This window comes from Odocoileus virginianus, chromosome 1, assembly GCF_023699985.2.
Source record: "Odocoileus virginianus isolate 20LAN1187 ecotype Illinois chromosome 1, Ovbor_1.2, whole genome shotgun sequence".
NCBI lineage: Eukaryota > Metazoa > Chordata > Mammalia > Artiodactyla > Cervidae > Odocoileus > Odocoileus virginianus.
Window position 1 is genome coordinate 50,529,323 of NC_069674.1, and position 18,182 is coordinate 50,547,504.

Sequence of the window (18,182 nt, forward strand, 5' to 3'; positions counted from 1 at the left end):
AGCATCCTTGAACTTATTTTATAATTTACTGTGGTTTAGAATCTTTTTTTTAATTCATTCATTCATTTCGTTACAGATCACTGGGGCCCTACAGTCTTTTTAGTGCTTAGTGCTTCCGAGAGAGTTTTAAGCTGGTCTGGGTGCAGTTAATTCAGCTTTAAGTCTGTGAGAATCCCGCTGGGATAGCCCCTGGGCCCTGTAGCTCTGCGGCCAGCCCATCTGTGCGGAAACATGAGCTTTGGCCTCCTTACCAGCTAATTCCACTTTTCATTAAAATTCCTCTCTATGGACCTGAGATGATGGTCATACTTCTGCCTTTCAGCTCCAGAGCACGGATTTTTATTCCTGTAAGTGAGCAATTAGTTACTGGAAATAGACGTGTGTCACCCCTGGAAGTGGACCAAAACACCAACGAGCCAAATGTGCCTTCCCAGTTGGGGAGCTGAAAGGGACGCCTGGCAAAGGCTGGCGGGCCTGGCTTCGTGCGGTGGTGCCAGCTTCGCTCTGCTCTTACTGTGCAGCGAAGACACGGATGCGCCTCCCTCTGTTCAGTGAGTGACACGTAAATGGTAAGAATGATGACAACTCATGGCTGTGCTTTTCACTGAAGGAGTCAGGATACTTCAGGAAGCTCAATGTTGAATGCTTCTAGATTTGGATTTGAGAACTTCTCGTCCTATATTTGACCTTGTTGGGAAGTTTCCTAAGCCTCAGAGTGTCAAGGGGATACCAGGGGATGCCACTGTGAGCAGAAATGAGAAACATTGGCTTATAATTGTTGTTTAGTCACTAAGTCATGTCTGACACTTTGGGACCCCATGGACTATAGCCCTCCAGGATCCTCTGTCTATGGGATTTCCCAGGCAAGAATACTGGAGTGGGTTACCTACCATTCCTTCTCTAGGGGATCTTCCCGATCTAGGGATCAAACCCAAGTTATCATACTGTTGCATACTGAAGCATTAGGGGCTTCCCTGATAGCTCAGTTGGTAAAGAATTCACCTTTAGTGCAGGAGACCCCGGTTCGATTCCTGGGTCAGGAAGATCCCCTGGAAAAGGGATAGGCTACCCACTCCAGTATTGCGCTTCCCTTGTGGCTCAGCTGGTAAATAATCCGTCTGCAATGCGGGAGACCTGGGTTTGATCCCTGGGTTGGGAAGATGCCCTGGAGAAGGGAAAAGGCTACCCATTCCAGTATTCTGGCGTGGAGAATTGGGTCGCAAAGAGTTGGATGCGACTTTCACTTTCATTGAGCATTGACCTTGCACCAGCATTGTGCTGATCTCCATGCGGCAGCTCATTTAATCCTCACAACAACTTTGTAAGTCAGTACTCTGGGATTTCCGTTTTCAAGGTAGAAATTGAAATTTTGACAGTCTTAAGATGTGGCCCCAAGCCCCACAGTGATTTGACATGGCTTATTTTATAAGTTCTAAGTCAACATGGACATGTAGGTCTGAAACACGGAAGCTGTGGTTTCTTCCCTGAAATCAACTAACATGTCCTGTGGAAATAGTCATATCCTAAGTTTGTGGAATTCCCTCCCCCCCCCCCTCCAATTTCCTATTATCTTTTTCTTGATTAGGACAAGTCTCCATTTCTCTGCAGAGAAGTTCACCTATGGGTAGTGGAGAACCCTTCCAACAAATTAGGAGTCTAATTTCACTTTTGTAAGAAAATACATCATTCGCCATCTGGAAAACCGAAGTATTTCCAGGTTAGAATTTACCCAATATCACACAAATTCAGTTTCCCTTAGAGGCAACAGTTTTAATTTTCATAGTCTCTAAAAGTAGTAATATTTGGTAGTTTCTGGGTTCATTTTAGACTCTCAAAAGTTTAGTTTTAGCAGTTTATAATAAAATATGCATCTGTCAGCTGGGAAGTGTGGTTCTCTTACTCGGCAAGTCTGAAGTCTGTTCTAAGCACCCTTGGCCTTCAGCTCACCAACCGCTCATTCCTTTATGTGACCTGGGCATATCTGCTGCTCAGATATTCTGAAGAGAGGTCCTCCCTTGGGTGGGGGTGGTGACTGTTAGGCAGATACCAAAATCTGGAGTGGCCAGGACCTTAGAGGAATAGCTCCCATGTGACTGTACAGGATTTTCCCCCTACCTTTCAGGGCTAACTTGTTGAATTATACCCTTCTTAACCGGGGCTGCAGTATAAAGCCAGGCTGGACTTCTGACAACTCAAAGGTACTGTTGAACAGCCCCCGATTTACCCGTCAGCTCAGTGCCTCTTGCCACAGTGGGTACAAGCCCACCCTGGTCCTCCACTTGGCAGTGAACAGCCGAGGAGGGTAGGGGATGGCCCATCAGGAAACAGTGGTGAGGGCCATGAAATCTGGCCATGCCAGCGTACGCTGGCCCCAGCTACCAGGGACTCAAGGTATTCCCTCTGAGAAGCCACTTGTGTGGACTGGGAGGTCGGATGGAGAGGCCTCGGATGCCTTCTCTGCCTTCTTCCCTCCCTTGGTAGGTGGAGGGACTTGTGAAGGATCACACTGAGGATGCCTCTGACTGGCCCTCGTCAGTTCTCCTCACAGCACGTCGCCCCAGGGCCCCACCCAATGCAGTAAGAGCCTCTGAAGGGGTCACAGCGTGCTTGCCAGGCCGACTTCCTTTTTAAAACCCCTGACTCAGACAACTGGAAGGACTGATGGTGAAGCTAAAACTCCAGTACTTTAGCCAGCTGATACAAAGAGCTGACTCATTTGAAAAGATCGCTGGGAAAGATTGAGGGCAGGAGGAGAAGGAGATGACAGGAGGTGGTCGGATGGCATCACCGACTCAATGGACATGAGTTTGGGTAAATTCTGGGAGTTGGTGATGGACAGAGAGGCCTGGCGGTTCATGGGGTCGCAAAGAGTCAGACATGACTGAGCGATTGAACTGAACTCAATTAGAAGTGAGTGTTTCAGTATTTTACTAACAAACGAATTGGCAAATGAATGAGTTATCTTAAAACCTCCTCCTTCCCCCCATTTAGCATCCACAAAATGCCCGCCATGGTGGCAGGGGTCTAACATGCTCTCCTAGCCGAGTTCTCAGCGACTCTGAGCCTTGCCTCCAACACAGCCATCCTCACAACTGCTCAGGGGCAGGAGGAGACTTCCCTTTCTCCACAGGGCGAGAGAGAAGCTCCAGTTTGGATGCCACGGTCACAAGGGCACACCAGGCCTTTATTCCTTTTGGAGAACGGTACTGATTCTTCTTCCTGGGGTGGAGCCCATAGCATCAGCCTTCTGGAGGTTGGTCCCATCCCACAAAAGCCCTGAGTGGAGCCTCAGTATTATGAAGACGTTGTCCTGTCCCTCGGACTGGCGAAGAGGGCATCCTGCCATCTTTGTCAGCAGACGGTGAGACTCCAGGACTAGGACAAAAGTCCATGGTGGGGTCTTCCTTTTCCGACTCCCTGCAGAGCCTTGGAGGAGTCAGACCCCCACAGTGGCTACAGTTTGGGGTGGGAACAGTCTCCTGAGGAGGAAGACGATATTTCAGGTAAAACACTTTCCTTTGTTGAGCACCTTTGCCCCCCAAGAAACATGGTCCAACTTTGCACCTCAACTCTTCAGTGAACATGGCAGTGACTGCCTCGCTCCGCTGGCCTCTGGGCAGGCATGTGTATGAGCTCTAAGCCTCCTTCCTCCAGTGGCAGATTTAAATAATCATGGCTATGCATTAACATCTCTTCATAGAATGTTTACAGTCACTAAAATGGCTCATGCTTTTCCTGCAGAATTGTCACAGCTACTCAGGGACTCTGCCAGTCAGAGGGCCCTCCTGGTCTGCATCATGAAAGCAGGATTCCTAGCAGTCCCACCTCAGCAGACCCTGGATGCCACCATCCAGGATAGGCAACTGCACTGAGTTGCCCCCAGGGCCAAGACCCACCCACAGGAGAACATCCCCTCAAAAACAGACAATCCGCTTCTCATCTTCAAAGACCTTGGCCTCCTCCGGTTTTATCAAGTTTCCATTTAAGCTGTTGGAGAAAAAGAACACAAGTAAGTGAGGGACTACTGTATACACCTTCCCAGCATGTGTTGCTGACACACTCTCATACTTCACACAACCCTGAAATTAAGAACATGATCTGTCAAACACTTTTTTAAAACTGAAGTATAGTTGATTTACAGTATTGTGTTAATTTTAGGTGTACAGCATGGTGATTCAGTATTTCTGCACATTATTTTTCATTACAGGTTATTACAAGGTAATGGGTATAATTTCTTGTGCTACACAGTATATTCTTATTATAATACAGTAATTTGTATATATGTTACTCTCATACCCCTGATTTGTTCCTCACCCTTTTGGTAACCACAAGGTCATTTTCTGTATCTGTGAGTCTGTTTCTGTTTTGCATATATACAGGCATGTATATTATTTTTTAGATTCCACATCTAATAATAGTTTGTCTTTCTGTGACTTCTTTCTTTTAGCATGATATTCTCTAGGTCCGTCCACTTTGTAAATAGCAGTATTTCATTCTTTTTTATGGCCAAGTAATATTCCATTGTGCATGTGTGTGTGTGTACATATATATGTACATGTACATATACGTGTGTGTTTATCACATATTAATCCAGTCATCTGTTGATGAGCACTTGGGTTGCTTCCATGTCCTGGCTATTGTAAATAGTGCTGCTGTGAACACTGGGGTACATATTTCTTTTCAAATTAGTGTTTTATCTTTTTCTGGATATATACCCAGGAGTGCAATTACTGGATCATATGGTAGTTCTACTGTTAGTTTAAGAATCCTCCATATTGTTTTCCATAGTGGCTGCACCAGTTTACATTCCCACCAACAGTGTACGAGGGTTCCCATTTCTCTATATCCTCTCCAGTCTATATCCTCTCCAGCATTTATTGTTTGTAGACTTTGATGGTGGCCATTCTGACAGGTGTGAAGTGATACCTCATTGGGTTTAGATTTGCATTTCCTAATAATTAGTAATGTTGAGCACCTTTTCATGTGCCTGTTGGGAATCTGTAAATTGTCTTTGGAAAAATGTCTCTTCAGGTTTTTTACCCATTTTTTAATTGTTGAACTGTATAAGCTGTTTGTATATTTTGGACATTAACCCCTTGTCAATTTCATCATTTGCAAATATTTTATCCCATTCTGCAGGTTCTCTTTTCATTTTTTTCAGGGGTTTCCTTTGCTATGCAAAAGCTTTTAAGTTTAATCAGGTCCCATTTGTTTATTTTTGCTTTTATCCATTTTGCCTTAGAGCTACATTTTTAATTCCTAATGTCATATTTTATATCTCCCTGTTTATCCCTTTATTGTTTAGTGTAGTTACAGTCAATTTTGCAATTTTTTCGTTTTAATCCATGTACTGGTTTAAGCGATCTTCAATCCTCGATATATATTTGCCTTTCCTATTGGTATTTTCCCTTTCCTATAGATTCTTTTCCATTTGGAGAAGATTCTTCAACATTTCTCTTAGAGAAGCAAAGAATTCACCATTACAAAACCTACTCTAAGAAATTCTTATATTCTAAATGATAATCTTCCTGGGATTACTAGGTTGCTATTTTTCCCTTTCAGGACTTTGAATATATCATGCTATTAATAGTTTTTCTGGCATGCAAGGTTTCTGCAGAGAAATCAGCTGATAGCCTGATGGGGATTTCCTTGTAAAGGACTGTTTTTTTTGGTATGTCTTTGTGTGGTTCTGCTTGGGTTCATCTTATTTGGGACCTTCTGTGCTTCCTGTTCCTGGATATTTGTTCCCTTCTTTAGGTTTGGGAAGGTTTCAGTCATACTTTCTTCAAATATATGTTTCATTGCCTTCTCTTTTCTCCTTCTGGAATCTTACAAAGCAGATATTGGCACATTTTATATTATTCCATAGATCTCTTATGTTGCTGTCATTTTTTTCATTTTCTTTCTGCTATATTAATTTCCATTATCTTTCATATCATTTGCATTTGTGTCATTTAGACTGCTATTTCTTTTATTTTTTTTTTGTCCCCTCCCTGCTATTTCTTTTAGAGTGAGTTTTGTCTCAGACATTGAATTACCTATTTTTGATTAGATCTTTTTATAGTTTTTGTTAAAATGATCTGTGCTTAGATCAGTTTTCTTTTTTCATTCAGTTAGCATTTTTATTACCAGCTTTTCTGTTTCATTACTTTTTCCAGGGGGTTTCTCTTGGTCTTTCAATTGGGAGTAGTTCCACTGCTTCTTCCTTTTGCGTAACAGTTTCACCTAAATTCACTGAAAAAGAGAAAAGCAATCTATTGTGGTCATGAAGAGGTGCTTTTATGTGAGTGTCCCTCTGGTGTCTTTGGTGTGAGGACTGGATTTGATTGTGGATGCCAGCCTTGTCTTCTTCAGGGTATGCTGGCCACCATCACCTTGATGAAGTATGGCTAGAACCTGCACAGGCTGTGATGTGGGATCTCCTCTCTGCTCAGTGACCATCACACAGGGCAGGTGCTGCTGCGGAGTTGCTGGGGCAAATGCCCTGAGCGTTGGGCTGTAGAGTTGGCTCTGTTCCCTGTAGGTGTGTCTTCCCTTCTCCCTGCACTGGGGCTTGTGCATTTACAGAGGTCTGATGCACCACCTGTGTAGGCATCTCACATGCAGCCCAAGGTCATGCTTCTTCCCACTGTGGTCATGCCAAGTCTGGCGCAAGGTTGTGGCATTAAAGAGACTGGAGCATGTGCTTGGCTAGCAGTGGGGGCCATGGCATTATGGCCGAAGCGGCTCCGTTGCCATTAGACATCGGGGCTGCTTTGTTAGCATTGCTGTAGCAAGCACCCAGCAGGCGCCTGGGGGCCACGTCTCTGTCCCTCGATCAGGTCTTCTGCCAGGACTTGGCTTCCCTAGATCTAGTGCCAGTCTGTGGTGTGGAGTGGGCGGGCCTGGGGTGTTTGCTCAGCTCGGCTTCAGGAGCATAGTGAGGTGGCAGCCCCTGGGGCAGACCTCTTTCCGCCCTGTCTGGTGGCAAGCAAGCACCCACACACTCCTCCCAAGTGGAGTCTAGGCTCTCCGGTCTCTCTCTCTGTCATACTGTTCTCCAAGCAGCCAAGGGGGCTTGTCTCCTCTGCACAGGAGCCCAGGACTGGAACACGCAGTCTGTGATTCAACCCACTCACTTCCCAGGGCAAGTATCCACGTGGTGGTCTTCCTTTTCCTCTTAGTCCCTTCCCAGGGGTGCCATCCTCACCTGATTCTTTTTCCCATCCTACCTGATTACATGGGAATCTTTCTTGTAGCCTTGGTTGTATAGGAGTTCTCTTGCCAGTTTTCCATGAAACTTGTTCTACACTTGGATGTATTTTTGATGTGTTTGTGGGGGAAGGTGACCTCCACATCCTTTTACTTGGCTATCTTGATGACTTGTTTGATATTAATCCTTTCCAGATGACCAACAAACACATGAAAAGATGCTCAACATCACTCATTATTAAAGAAATGCAAACCAAAACTTCAATGAGGTATCACCTCACACCAGTCAGAATGGCCATCATCAAAACAAATCTACAAATAATAAATGCTGGAAAGGATGTGGAGAAAAGGGAACCCTCCTGCACTGCTGGTGGGAATGAAAATTGATACAACTACTATGGAGAACAGTATTGAGGTTCCTTAAAAAACTAAAAACTATCATAGGACCCAGTAATCCTACACCTAGGCATATACTCTGGGAAAACAATAATTCAAAAAAGATACATGTGCTCCCGTATTCACTGCAACACTACTTCAAATAGCCTAAATGTCCATGGACAGACAAATGGATAAAGAAGATGTGGTATATATATACCACGAAATATTATTCAAACACAAAAAGGAACAAAATTGGGTCATTGTAACAACGTGGATGAACCTAGAGTCTGTCATACAGAGTAAAGTAAGTCAGAAAAATATATGAATGTATATATATATATACAGAATCTAGAAAAATTTAGTACTGGTGAAACTATTTGCAGGGCAGGAATAGAGATGCAGACATGGAGAAAGAACTGACTTGTGGACACAGGGAAGGAGAGGGTAGGACAAACAGAGTAGCATTGACATGTGTGCACTACCATGTAAAACAGACAGCTATGGGAAGCTGCTCTATAGCACAGGGAGCTCATCTATGTATACACGTAGCTGAGTCACACTGTGGTACAGCAGAAACTAACAACACTGTAAAGCAATTATAATCCAATAAAAAAAAATCCCTTCATGGAGCTACCATCACTCCATGGAATGGATCTGAGGTCACCAATAGCCTCGATAAAACTGAATTTAAATGACATTTTTCAGGCCTTATCTTTCTTGCCCTTCACAGGCATTTCTTCCTCTTCCTTGAAACACTACCATCCATTTCTTGGCTTGATATTTACACTCTCTGGTTTCTTTCCTACATCTGACCACTCCATTTCCTTGTTTATATTCTCCACATGACCTCTAAATAATGGATTTCCTGCAGGCTTGGGGCCCAGCCCTCTTCCCCAGAAGAACCTCATCTATCCCTGGCCTCATCTGTATGTCAGTGACCTGGGCGAGACCTCTCTACTCCGGTGCCTCTTACCTGCTTGACATCTTCATCTGGATGCCTCCCTGGTACCTCAGAGTAGGCACCTCTCCCCCGGGTTCCCGAGCTCCGTGAATGGTGCACCACTCTTCCTCCAGTTGTGCAAGTTAGTAACCTGGAGGTTAACCTTGACACCTTCCCCACCTTCATATTCTGTCACAAAGTTTTGTTTCCTAAGTATCCCTAGCATGGCTCCCTGGAACCTCTCCATATGTTCCCCACCACCATCCTGATCTGCGTATCTATCACCTCTTCTCTGGCCTTTCCCACAGGAGTCAGGGTGGTGTTTGTTTGTTTTACAGTGTGGCTCTGAGCACATCCCTCTTTGCTTGAAACCCTTCAATGACTTTCTACTGCTTTTAGGATAAACACCAAAAATATGCAAAAGGACCCATAGATCTTTCATGGTCTAGTGTCTGCCCATCACCTCCACCTCCTGTGGCCCTTCTCCTACACTGTTCTTCAAGGGTACCACGTTCCTTCCTGCCTCAGAACTTTTGCACATGATGTCCTCCTTCCTAGAACACTTTCTTCCCACTTCAGCTGATCATCTCCTATTTGTCCTTCATGGCTTAGTTTAAATGCCACTTCCTTCAGGAGACCTTCCCTGAAACCTTCTTTGTGTTAGGTTCCCTTCTCAGCTTTCCCCTCTCTGGCACTCATCATGACTGATATTAAATAATTACTTGAATAATTTTTTCCTTTACCATATCTTCCTCACCACTGGAGTCTTGGAATCGGCACAGCACCTGGCACTCAAGCACTCATTTGTTATTCAACAAATTAAGACGCAGTGCGTTCCCTGGGGACTCTGCAGGGACCTTGACAGGGGCCCTACCCTCAAGGAGCTCCCAGTCTGGAGGAGAGAGCCTCACAGAAAGCTCTTACCATGGAGTGTGGGTAAGTGCTGTAACTATGACACCAGGTCATTGAACACTGCTCATTTCTGTCTTTGAATGCATAACTCACCGAGGGACTTCAGATCTCAAGTTCTTTTTGAACGGGGATGAGGCAGCCATAAATGGCATTACAGATAAAGAGTCCAAGGAGATGGCCAAAGGTAATCTCTGCCAGTGGTGACCCTGGGCAGAGCCTGACCCCAGCCCTGGCAGCCCATGATGTGAGACTTCTGGGATGAACCAGGGGCTGGAGTGAAGATAACGCCTGGGCCAGCGCCCGAGGCTTCCTCCTTGTCCTCTTTTCTAATCCTTCTTGACACCAATGCCTCGTTCAGGTTCTACACAGCATGCCTTAAAGACTGATACTTGGTCCTATACAAATAGTTCTTTGTGTAGGAACAATGGTCTTTGGTAGGCCATTTCAAGCTAGTCAAAATTAAAGCAGCTGCATGTGCTTAAACCATCCTAACCAGTCACTGAGCAGAGTGGAAGCCAGCTGTGGTCCACAGACTGTCCTTCAGCCTGGTCTCCTGTCCTCTCCCCACCTCTGTCTGCCATCTTCAAACAACAGAGTCAGCAGCAAATGGGGTACTTCTAGGAAAGGATTCCTGACTGAGGAGTAGGCTTGGCTTTGCAGACGACTTGCCACAGCACCTCCATCAATCTGTTTGGAGCCCGGGCTCTCTTCTCAAGCATAATGTTTTCAAATGTTTTTTTGGCTTTGCCTCCAAATAAGAACATTTTACATTGTGAACCAGCGTCTACGCTGGTACATATCTATACATACACACCCACATCTGAAATTAGATTATGAAATATCTCATAGTGTGCACACAACATTCTGGTGTTCTACTCCATTTCATTCTTTAAATAATGCTAGTTATAACCTACCAAACCAATTTATGACCCTCTAAGGAGTTCTAAAGTAAAGTTTAAAAAGCACTGTTCTAGCAGCCAATATCAGGGAGCAAGCTGTACCTTGACTTATATTTTTCAGGCTATGAAATTCTTCTCCCCAGCACGAAAAAAGTACTATAGTTAATGAGTAACTACCCCCTGAACTGAGGGTTTGGGTCATGGCAAGGCTGCTCCATGGATCTCGGGGCCCAAGATGGAGCATGAACTCCTGTGGTCTCTGTCCTCCAGGGGAACCCGGCTCTGGCCCCTGCCAGGCTTTCCATGTAGGTGTGAGCCTCACACTCGGCCAGGCCTGGGGCAGAGAGCAAATTCCAGAGCTCTTGGGGGGTCTGGGTTCAAGGACACAGGGGCCTGCTGTTCTTAACTTGGTTTTATTGGCACTGAGGCAGTCAGGGCCCTTGCTGTTACTAGTGGGACACACACATTCCCTCACCCTGATGAATATACTCCAGGCCCAGTCCTACCTGTGGAGGGGTGGGGGGGGCATGTGTCCCGTGGGATGCATGAGAAATGGAATGGGGCTCAACATTGCAGTGAGGCAGGCCATGGGCTTTCCTTCTGCTGGCACAAGCGAGTCCTCAGAAGAGAAACAGGAAGTTGGAAAAGAGTACAGTCAGCTCAAATACAGCCTGGGAGCCCAGACAGAACATGCTTCAGACCCCAGGCCATCTCTCAGTGGGAATCATTTCTCAGTCTGTCTGCCCCTGTACAGTCTAGGACAGGGGGACTGCAGAAGAGTGTCCTGACTATGAAGTCACAGCCTTGGCTGAATTTCAGCTTCTCCTCTTAGGTGTGACCTGGGTCTGGGCCTCAGTTTCTACATCTGTGAAATGAAAACAGTACTACCTACTTTACAGATTGTTGGAAAGATGAGAAATAAATGCACATTGCCTTACATTGTGCATAGCACATAGTCAATGGTGCTAAGTAAATAATGACTGTTATCACTACAAAAAGGAGATAAAAAAAAAAAAAGGAGTAGATCAGTCTTACCAAATCTCCATTATGCCAGTGTTCTTCTGTAATGCCTCTGCCAACTGGGCAATCCCCTTGGCTGTGATCTGGTTCTGGATAAGCCTGAAAGAAAAACATACCTTTTGTATCAAGTCATACTGGATGAACTCTGTCCATGTCATTAGAGGGTTGGAAGGGTATGATGGAATGAGAGACAGGATCAGGAAGAACTGAGTCCATTTAACTTTCAGTCTAGCGAAGATTGTCTAGATCAGACTCATGAGAATAAAAACGTGTTTTAAAATGTTTGTTTTCTGATGGGCAGAAAACCTAAATAGGCATTTCTCCAAAGAAGACATACATATGGCCAACAGGCACATGAAAAGATGCTCAGTGTCACTAATTATTGGAGAGGTGAAAATCAAAACCACAATGAGGTACCACTTCATACCAGTCAGAATGACCATGTTTAAAAAGTCTAAAAATAATAAATACTGGAGGGGATTTGAAGAAAAGGGAATCCTCTCCTACACTGTTGGTGGGAATGTAAATTGGTGCAGCCACTATTGAAAATGGTATGGAGGTTCCTTAAAAAAACTAAAAAATAGAGTTGCCATAAGATCCAACAATCCTACTCCTGGGCATATATCCATATAAAATAGCCATCAGATGAATGGATATAGAAGATGTGGGGAGTAATGAACCATTACTCAGCCATTAAGAATATCTTACTAAGCAGAGAAGGAGAAATACCGTATGATAGCACTTATATGTGGAATCTAAAATATTACACAAATGAACCTATCTACAAAATAAAAATAGACTGCAAAACAAATATAGAGAACAGACTTTGGCAATGAGGAGGAAGGGTGGGGAGGGAAGGGTTGGGAATTTGGGATTCATAGATGCAATTTATTATATACAGGATGGATAAACAACAAGATCCTACTATATAACACAGGAAACTATAGTCAAAGTCCTATGATAAACCATAATGGAAAAGAATATGAAAAACAATACACAGGGGACTTCCCTGGCAGTCCAGTGATTTAAGACTTTGTCTTCCAGTGAAGGGGATGCAGATTCGATCCCAGGTTGGGGAGCTAAAAATCCAAATGCCTTATGGCCAAAAAACCAGAATGAGAGAATCAATATCATAATGAATTCAGTAAAGACTTAACAATTTTTTTAAAATATATAACTGAGTTACTGTGCAGTACAGCAGAAATTAAATATTGTATTAATAGATAAGTTTTACACCAATAAATTTTTTAATGTTTAACTTTTCTGTATATTTTTAGCATGAGCATAATAGATCTGTATATTCACATGTAGGTACTTTGTTACATGAACATATACATGCATGTGTGCTTGACACTTTTCATTGTTTGGATACTACCAGTCTGAACAACAAATTCTAAGGAATGTACCTGGGAACAGGCAGTCTGATATCTCCTTCCAGGTGGCTGGAGAAAGGCAAGGCAACTTTTAAAGTTAAGTATGTTTAAAGAGCTAGGCATTCTCTTCTTTGCCAGGGAAGAGGCTTCCAAAATGGTGCCATGTCCTATCCAACATCTGAGAGGGAGGGAGGGGGAGCTATTCATGAGTCCCAGTGGAAAAGCATCCATACTGGGGCCTATAGGACTATACCCCATTATGTTGGGTAACAGTGACTCAATGAAATGAAGGTTTCAGATAGAGCTGAGAAGCCTGAACAAGTCCTGAATTGCTCCCCTGGGAGGCTGTGCTTCTAGCCACCCAGGAAAAAAATGTAGCACAAGTCAGTGATATGTCTACTATATTTTTTTTCTTTTTTTTTATCACAGGTTCATTCCTCTCCTCTGGCTTTTTGTAGATAAAGGCTGCAAATGCACTTGACCTATCCAAGAAGGCAGCTGTATGAGGAAGATGAAGGCCTAAATTACCGTGACTGATGAGATTTCAGAAATTAAGCCAGTCCCTTAGAAGGAAGCAGTATAGCATGGTTAGAAGCTCTCTGTTCTTCGGTTGCCTGACCTATAACATGAGAATAACTAAGAGAACCCACAAGCCTGAGTGTGTGAGTTTCAATAGGAGGATGGGTATGAAGTAGTTCTCAGTCTCTACCATGGTGCCGAGTACAAGTTCTTGTCACCATTCCTGCCCAAGCACACAGGACTAGGCAACCATGCTGTAGCTAGGACCCAGTGATTGCTGCCACATCTCCCACAGACTGGGGCCCCTGGTCTTGATGCAGAGGTGGTAACCTTCTGGTAAGCATGACCACAGTGTGACTTGGACTTTTTTGCAAAAGGAGCAAAAATAGAACCTGGAAGTGGGCACAGAGTTCTGCATTCAGTTAAATCCTGCTACTTCCTAATGACGCCTTGCTGGAGGTAGGCCGAGCTGCCTGCAGCCTAGACCTGGTAAGAGGCTGGGCAGGAGGAGAGGTTAAAAAGGCTGGCAGTGCTCAGGCCCACTGGCTACCTTCACCCTGGCCAGTGTGGTCTGTGCTCACACAAAGAGCGAAGACTCACTCTCTAGCCCTCTTCTCGCTGTGTTCTCCCTGGAGAGGCTGGCCTGACACCTAGGGAAAGGCATAAAAGAAAGAAAGGGTCAGAAAGAAAAGGGAAAAAAACAGATGTAACACACTGGGTTTATATATATATATAGAAACCGACATGGTGATCTAAAATTCAGGTGGAAAGGAAAGGGACCCAGAGTAGTCGAAACAATATTAAGAAAGAAGAACAAAGTTGGAAACACACACTTCCTGGTTTCAAAAACTTATTACAAAGTTACAATAAGCAGGACAGTATGGTCCTGGCATAAGGATAAACATATGGCTCAACCAGAATAGAAAGTTCAGAAATAAGCTCACACATTTATGGTCAACTGATTTGGCAAAAGTGTCAGGGCCATTCAAAAGAGAGGAGTCTTTTCAACATGGGGTGCTGGGACAACTGATTATCTAGATGCAATAAAATAAAGCTGGACCCCAAACCTCATACCATACACAGAAATGAACTCCAAATGGATCAAGACCTAAATGTAAGAGCAAAACTGTAACACTTAAAGGAAATCTTTGTGACCTTGGATTAGGCAATGATTTCTTAGTAAGACAACCTAAAGCACAAGCTACTAAAGAAAAAATAAATTGGACTTCATCAAAATTAAAAACTGGTGCTTCAAAGGTCACTGAAGAAACTGAAAAGAAATATTTGCAAATCATCTATCTAGTAAATGTCTAGCACCTAGAATATTTAAAGAATCCTAACAACTCAGCAATTAAAAGGCACATAACCCAATTTAGGGCTTCCCAGGCGGCACTAGTGGTAAAGAACCCACCTGGCAATGCAGGAGATATAAGAGACAAGAGTTTGATCCCTGGGTGGGGAAGATCCCCTGGAGGAGGGCTCAGCAACCCATTTTCCAGTATTCTTGCCTGGAGAATCCCCATGGACAGAGGAGCCTGGTGGGCTACAGTTCAAAGGGTTGCAAAGAGTCGGACACAACTAAAGTGACTTACCACAGCCAAACCCAATTTACAAATGAACAAAGAATGTGGAGCCAGTTCTCCAAAGAAGATATACAAATGGCCAATATGCACATGAAAAGACACCCAACATTGTTAGTGTCAGGGAAATGCACGATGAGACAGCACTTCATATCCCCTAGGATGGTATGACCCCAAAAGACCAATAACCTGTGTTGGTGAGGACGTGGAGAAATGGTGACCCTCCTACATGACTGGTGAGAATGAAAATAGTATAATCACCTTGGAAAACAGTTTAGCAGTTAACAAAATAACCATATAACCCTGAAATTCTATTCTTAAGTATATACCCAAAAGAAATGAAAACATATGGTTGCACAAACATGCACGAATGTTCACAGTAGCATTATTCATAACAGTCATAAAGAGAAACAATCCAAATGTCCATCAACTGATGAATGGACAAACAAAACGTGGACTATCCATACAATGGAATATTCAGCCATAAAAAGCAATGGAGTACTGATACATGCTACAGTGTAGATAAAGTTTGAAAACTTACACTACTGAAATAACACGGAAACAAAAGGTCCCATATCGTATGACTGCATCTCTATGAAAGGCCCAGAAAACGCAAATCCAGAGAGACAGAAAATAAGATTCAGTTCAGTCATGTCCAACTCTGAGACCCCATGAATTGCAGCACGCCAGGCCTCCCTGTCCATCACCAACTCCCGGAGTTTACTCAAAACTCATATCCATCGAGTTGGTGATGCCATCCAGCCATCTCATTCTCTGTCCTCTTCTCCTCCTGCCCTCAACCCCTCCCAGCATCAGGGTCTTTTCCAGTGAGTCAACTCTTCGCATGAGGTGGCCAAAGTATTGGAGTTTAAGCTTCAGCATCATCCTTCCAACGAACACTCAGGACTGATCTCCTTTAGGATGGACTGCTTGGATCTCCTTGCAGTCCAAGGGACTCTCAATGCTAAATCCCAGGGACAGAGGAGCCTGTCGGGCTACGACGGCCCTTAGAGTCACAAAGTTGGATACGACTGAGGTGACTTAGCACACATGCAGGAACCAAGGGGGAAGAAGGATGGGGAGTGATTGCTTAATGCATGCAGGTTTTTGGGGAGTAGGGGAGGTGGTTAGGTAAAATGCTCTAGAGTTAGAGAGTAGTGTTGACTGCACAACCTATAAATATGCTAAAAATCACTGAATTGTACACTTCAAAAGAGTGACTTTTATGGTATGTCAGTTTTATGTTAAAGTGTTTTTTTAAAAAAGCACAGTGTTGAAATCTGAATTACCATAAATGTTTCAATGTCTGGTTGACTTTCAACATCGCTGCAAAGCTCTCTGCCACTTCATCATCAAGTTCATTTTTGGTAAGCCTGTAAGAAAAAGGAAGAATGGATTCAGGACAGTCAGTTCTGCCTGGTACCCTTTCTTCATTGAGTTCCTGGCCCAGGCTTATGCTTATGCTGCTAATCACTTGCTGAGAACTCAGCCAACAGCCAGGCTCCAAACCCAGCCTCTCAGCCCCAACGACAATCAATGGAGGTTCATGTCTAGTGCAAATCCTTCACCCAAACTCCTACTTCTTAGCCCTGCTGTTGTCGGGGAGCCTACACTCCCCTTCCATCCTTGCTGAGCTCTTGGATTTCACAGAAGACAGGGGCCCACAGAAAGCAAGGGACCAATGCTTGCTTCTCTGATCTCCTGCAGCCTTTAAGATCCCTTGAACACCAAAGACAGTCTGTTACTAAATTCAGTCTGATGAAGACCTAGAAAAGCATGCCAAATGCACAATTAATATGTGATCATCACTTTGCCAGTTACGAAGGACCCAAGTTCTGTGACTGAAAGTTCCAGTAGTCTCTCAGTTGTTCTTAAAAGCATAAAGTGACCTGGGTAAAGCAGAGAGGGTGAGAAGCTCCTGGTTGTAAAGAGGATTAAACCCTGTTGTGCCAGTGGATGAAAGAATAAATAAAGGAAGGCGAATAGAAAAAAATTAAAAAATCATTCCTTGAAGGGCAATTTGGTAGTGTCTATCCAAATTTTAAATGTGTTTCACTTTGGACCAATGATTAGACTTCTAGAAATTGACCTTATGGTGTGCAAAGACATTACACACAGGTTTCTATACATGCAGTACTGATTGCAGTCTTTTTTTGGTCATAATGTAAGATGTGAACAAATTTCAGTATCAATAGAGGCAATTGGAAAAATAAAGTTGTGAGTGTGCAGCCTTTAGAGAGACTGAGGTAGGATGAAGAAAGAGGCTAAAGAGCACTTAAAGACGCTCTTGAGTCAGATAGACCAGCTGGGAATCGGAACCGCAGCAGGTGGTTGAACTTTGGGCCTGAGTTTTCCCATCAGTAAATGTTAACAGTAATGGTACAACCCTCCTTGCATGGTTGTGAGAATGAGTTACAGTACGAAAAAGACTGCGAACAATGCATGATGTATGTATGGTCAGTACTCAAGAGATTCTGGGGACTGACATTATTATCCACCTAGAGCTGTGAGTCTCAACCGGGGTTAATTTCCATCCAGAGACACTTGCCAATGTCTGGAGACAATTTTGATTGTCACAATTAGGGGTCACTTCAGAGTATCTAATGGGCAAAGACCAGGGGTTCTGCTGAATAGCTTACAATGCACAGGACAGCCTCTCAACGAAAAAGAAATATTTGGACCAAAATGTCAAAACAGTGCTGAGGCTGAGAGATCCTGACATAAAAGGACATATAAAATATGTACAATATATGGCTGAGATGTTTTTTAAGCCACTTGCTAAATTCTATTTTATAAGAAAAGGGATATTTATTTGAATACACATTCAAATGCTAGAAATAGAAGATTATATTTAGGAAACATGAAAGGGGAGGTACTTTCACTTCCTACTTTCCAGACTTCAGTATCACATTTTTTTTTTCAAAAAGTATGTTTTTCACTTTTCAAAATTTTTTGAGAGATTTTTTGAAGAGAAAAGGGAAATGAACTTACTGGGCAGCAGGTGTAGTGTCAGAATTCTCACAATGATGATATTTACATTAACTAATTTAACCAATATCTCATGAGGAGGATATGGAGACATGTAATATAACTTCCTCACCTGGAAGCAATTTATGATACAGGCAAGTAAGTAAAATACTTTCTTGCAAGTAAGTTTAAGTAAGTAAGGCAAGTAAGTAAAATTAAAATATGGTAAATGGCCAAAAAAAAGAACCACCAAAAAAAAAGGAGCACTTTCAGAAGGTAACATCCACTTAATGAGTGGCCCTGGAATGCAGAGAGGAGGACTGTGGACTTCCCGTGACAGGTGAGCAGGAGCATGAAGGTCAACTCCTGATGTGACTAGCTGGGGAAGGAGGAGGCTGCATGG

General features: G+C 43.6%; 1 protein-coding gene and 1 long non-coding RNA gene across 11 annotated transcripts in view; one reads left to right on the top strand and one right to left on the bottom strand.

Annotated features, from left to right (window-relative positions):
• The window catches only part of LOC139035226 (uncharacterized), a 33,105-nt gene extending 16,274 nt beyond the window's left edge, over positions 1-16,831 (top strand). The window contains exons 3-8 of the long non-coding RNA XR_011487858.1: positions 323-569; positions 1,586-1,717; positions 2,123-2,198; positions 3,131-8,651; positions 9,292-9,445; positions 13,143-16,831. This is a non-coding gene — a long non-coding RNA (uncharacterized lncRNA). The remainder of the gene's footprint in view (positions 1-322; positions 570-1,585; positions 1,718-2,122; positions 2,199-3,130; positions 8,652-9,291; positions 9,446-13,142) is intronic.
• The window catches only part of NOD1 (nucleotide binding oligomerization domain containing 1), an 86,650-nt gene continuing 71,379 nt past the window's right edge, over positions 2,912-18,182 (bottom strand). For 7 of the 10 annotated variants that reach the window (XM_070468041.1, XM_070468016.1, XM_070468034.1 and 4 more), the window contains 4 exons: positions 16,102-16,185; positions 13,833-13,882; positions 12,747-12,782; positions 11,446-12,435 (listed from right to left, as the gene is read on the bottom strand). In XM_070468041.1, the coding sequence (XP_070324142.1) occupies positions 12,296-12,435; positions 12,747-12,782; positions 13,833-13,882; positions 16,102-16,185 (310 nt within the window). In that variant the 3' untranslated portion in view covers positions 11,446-12,295. The other 3 variants (XM_070468049.1, XM_070468044.1, XR_011487848.1) reach the window with 3 other exon arrangements.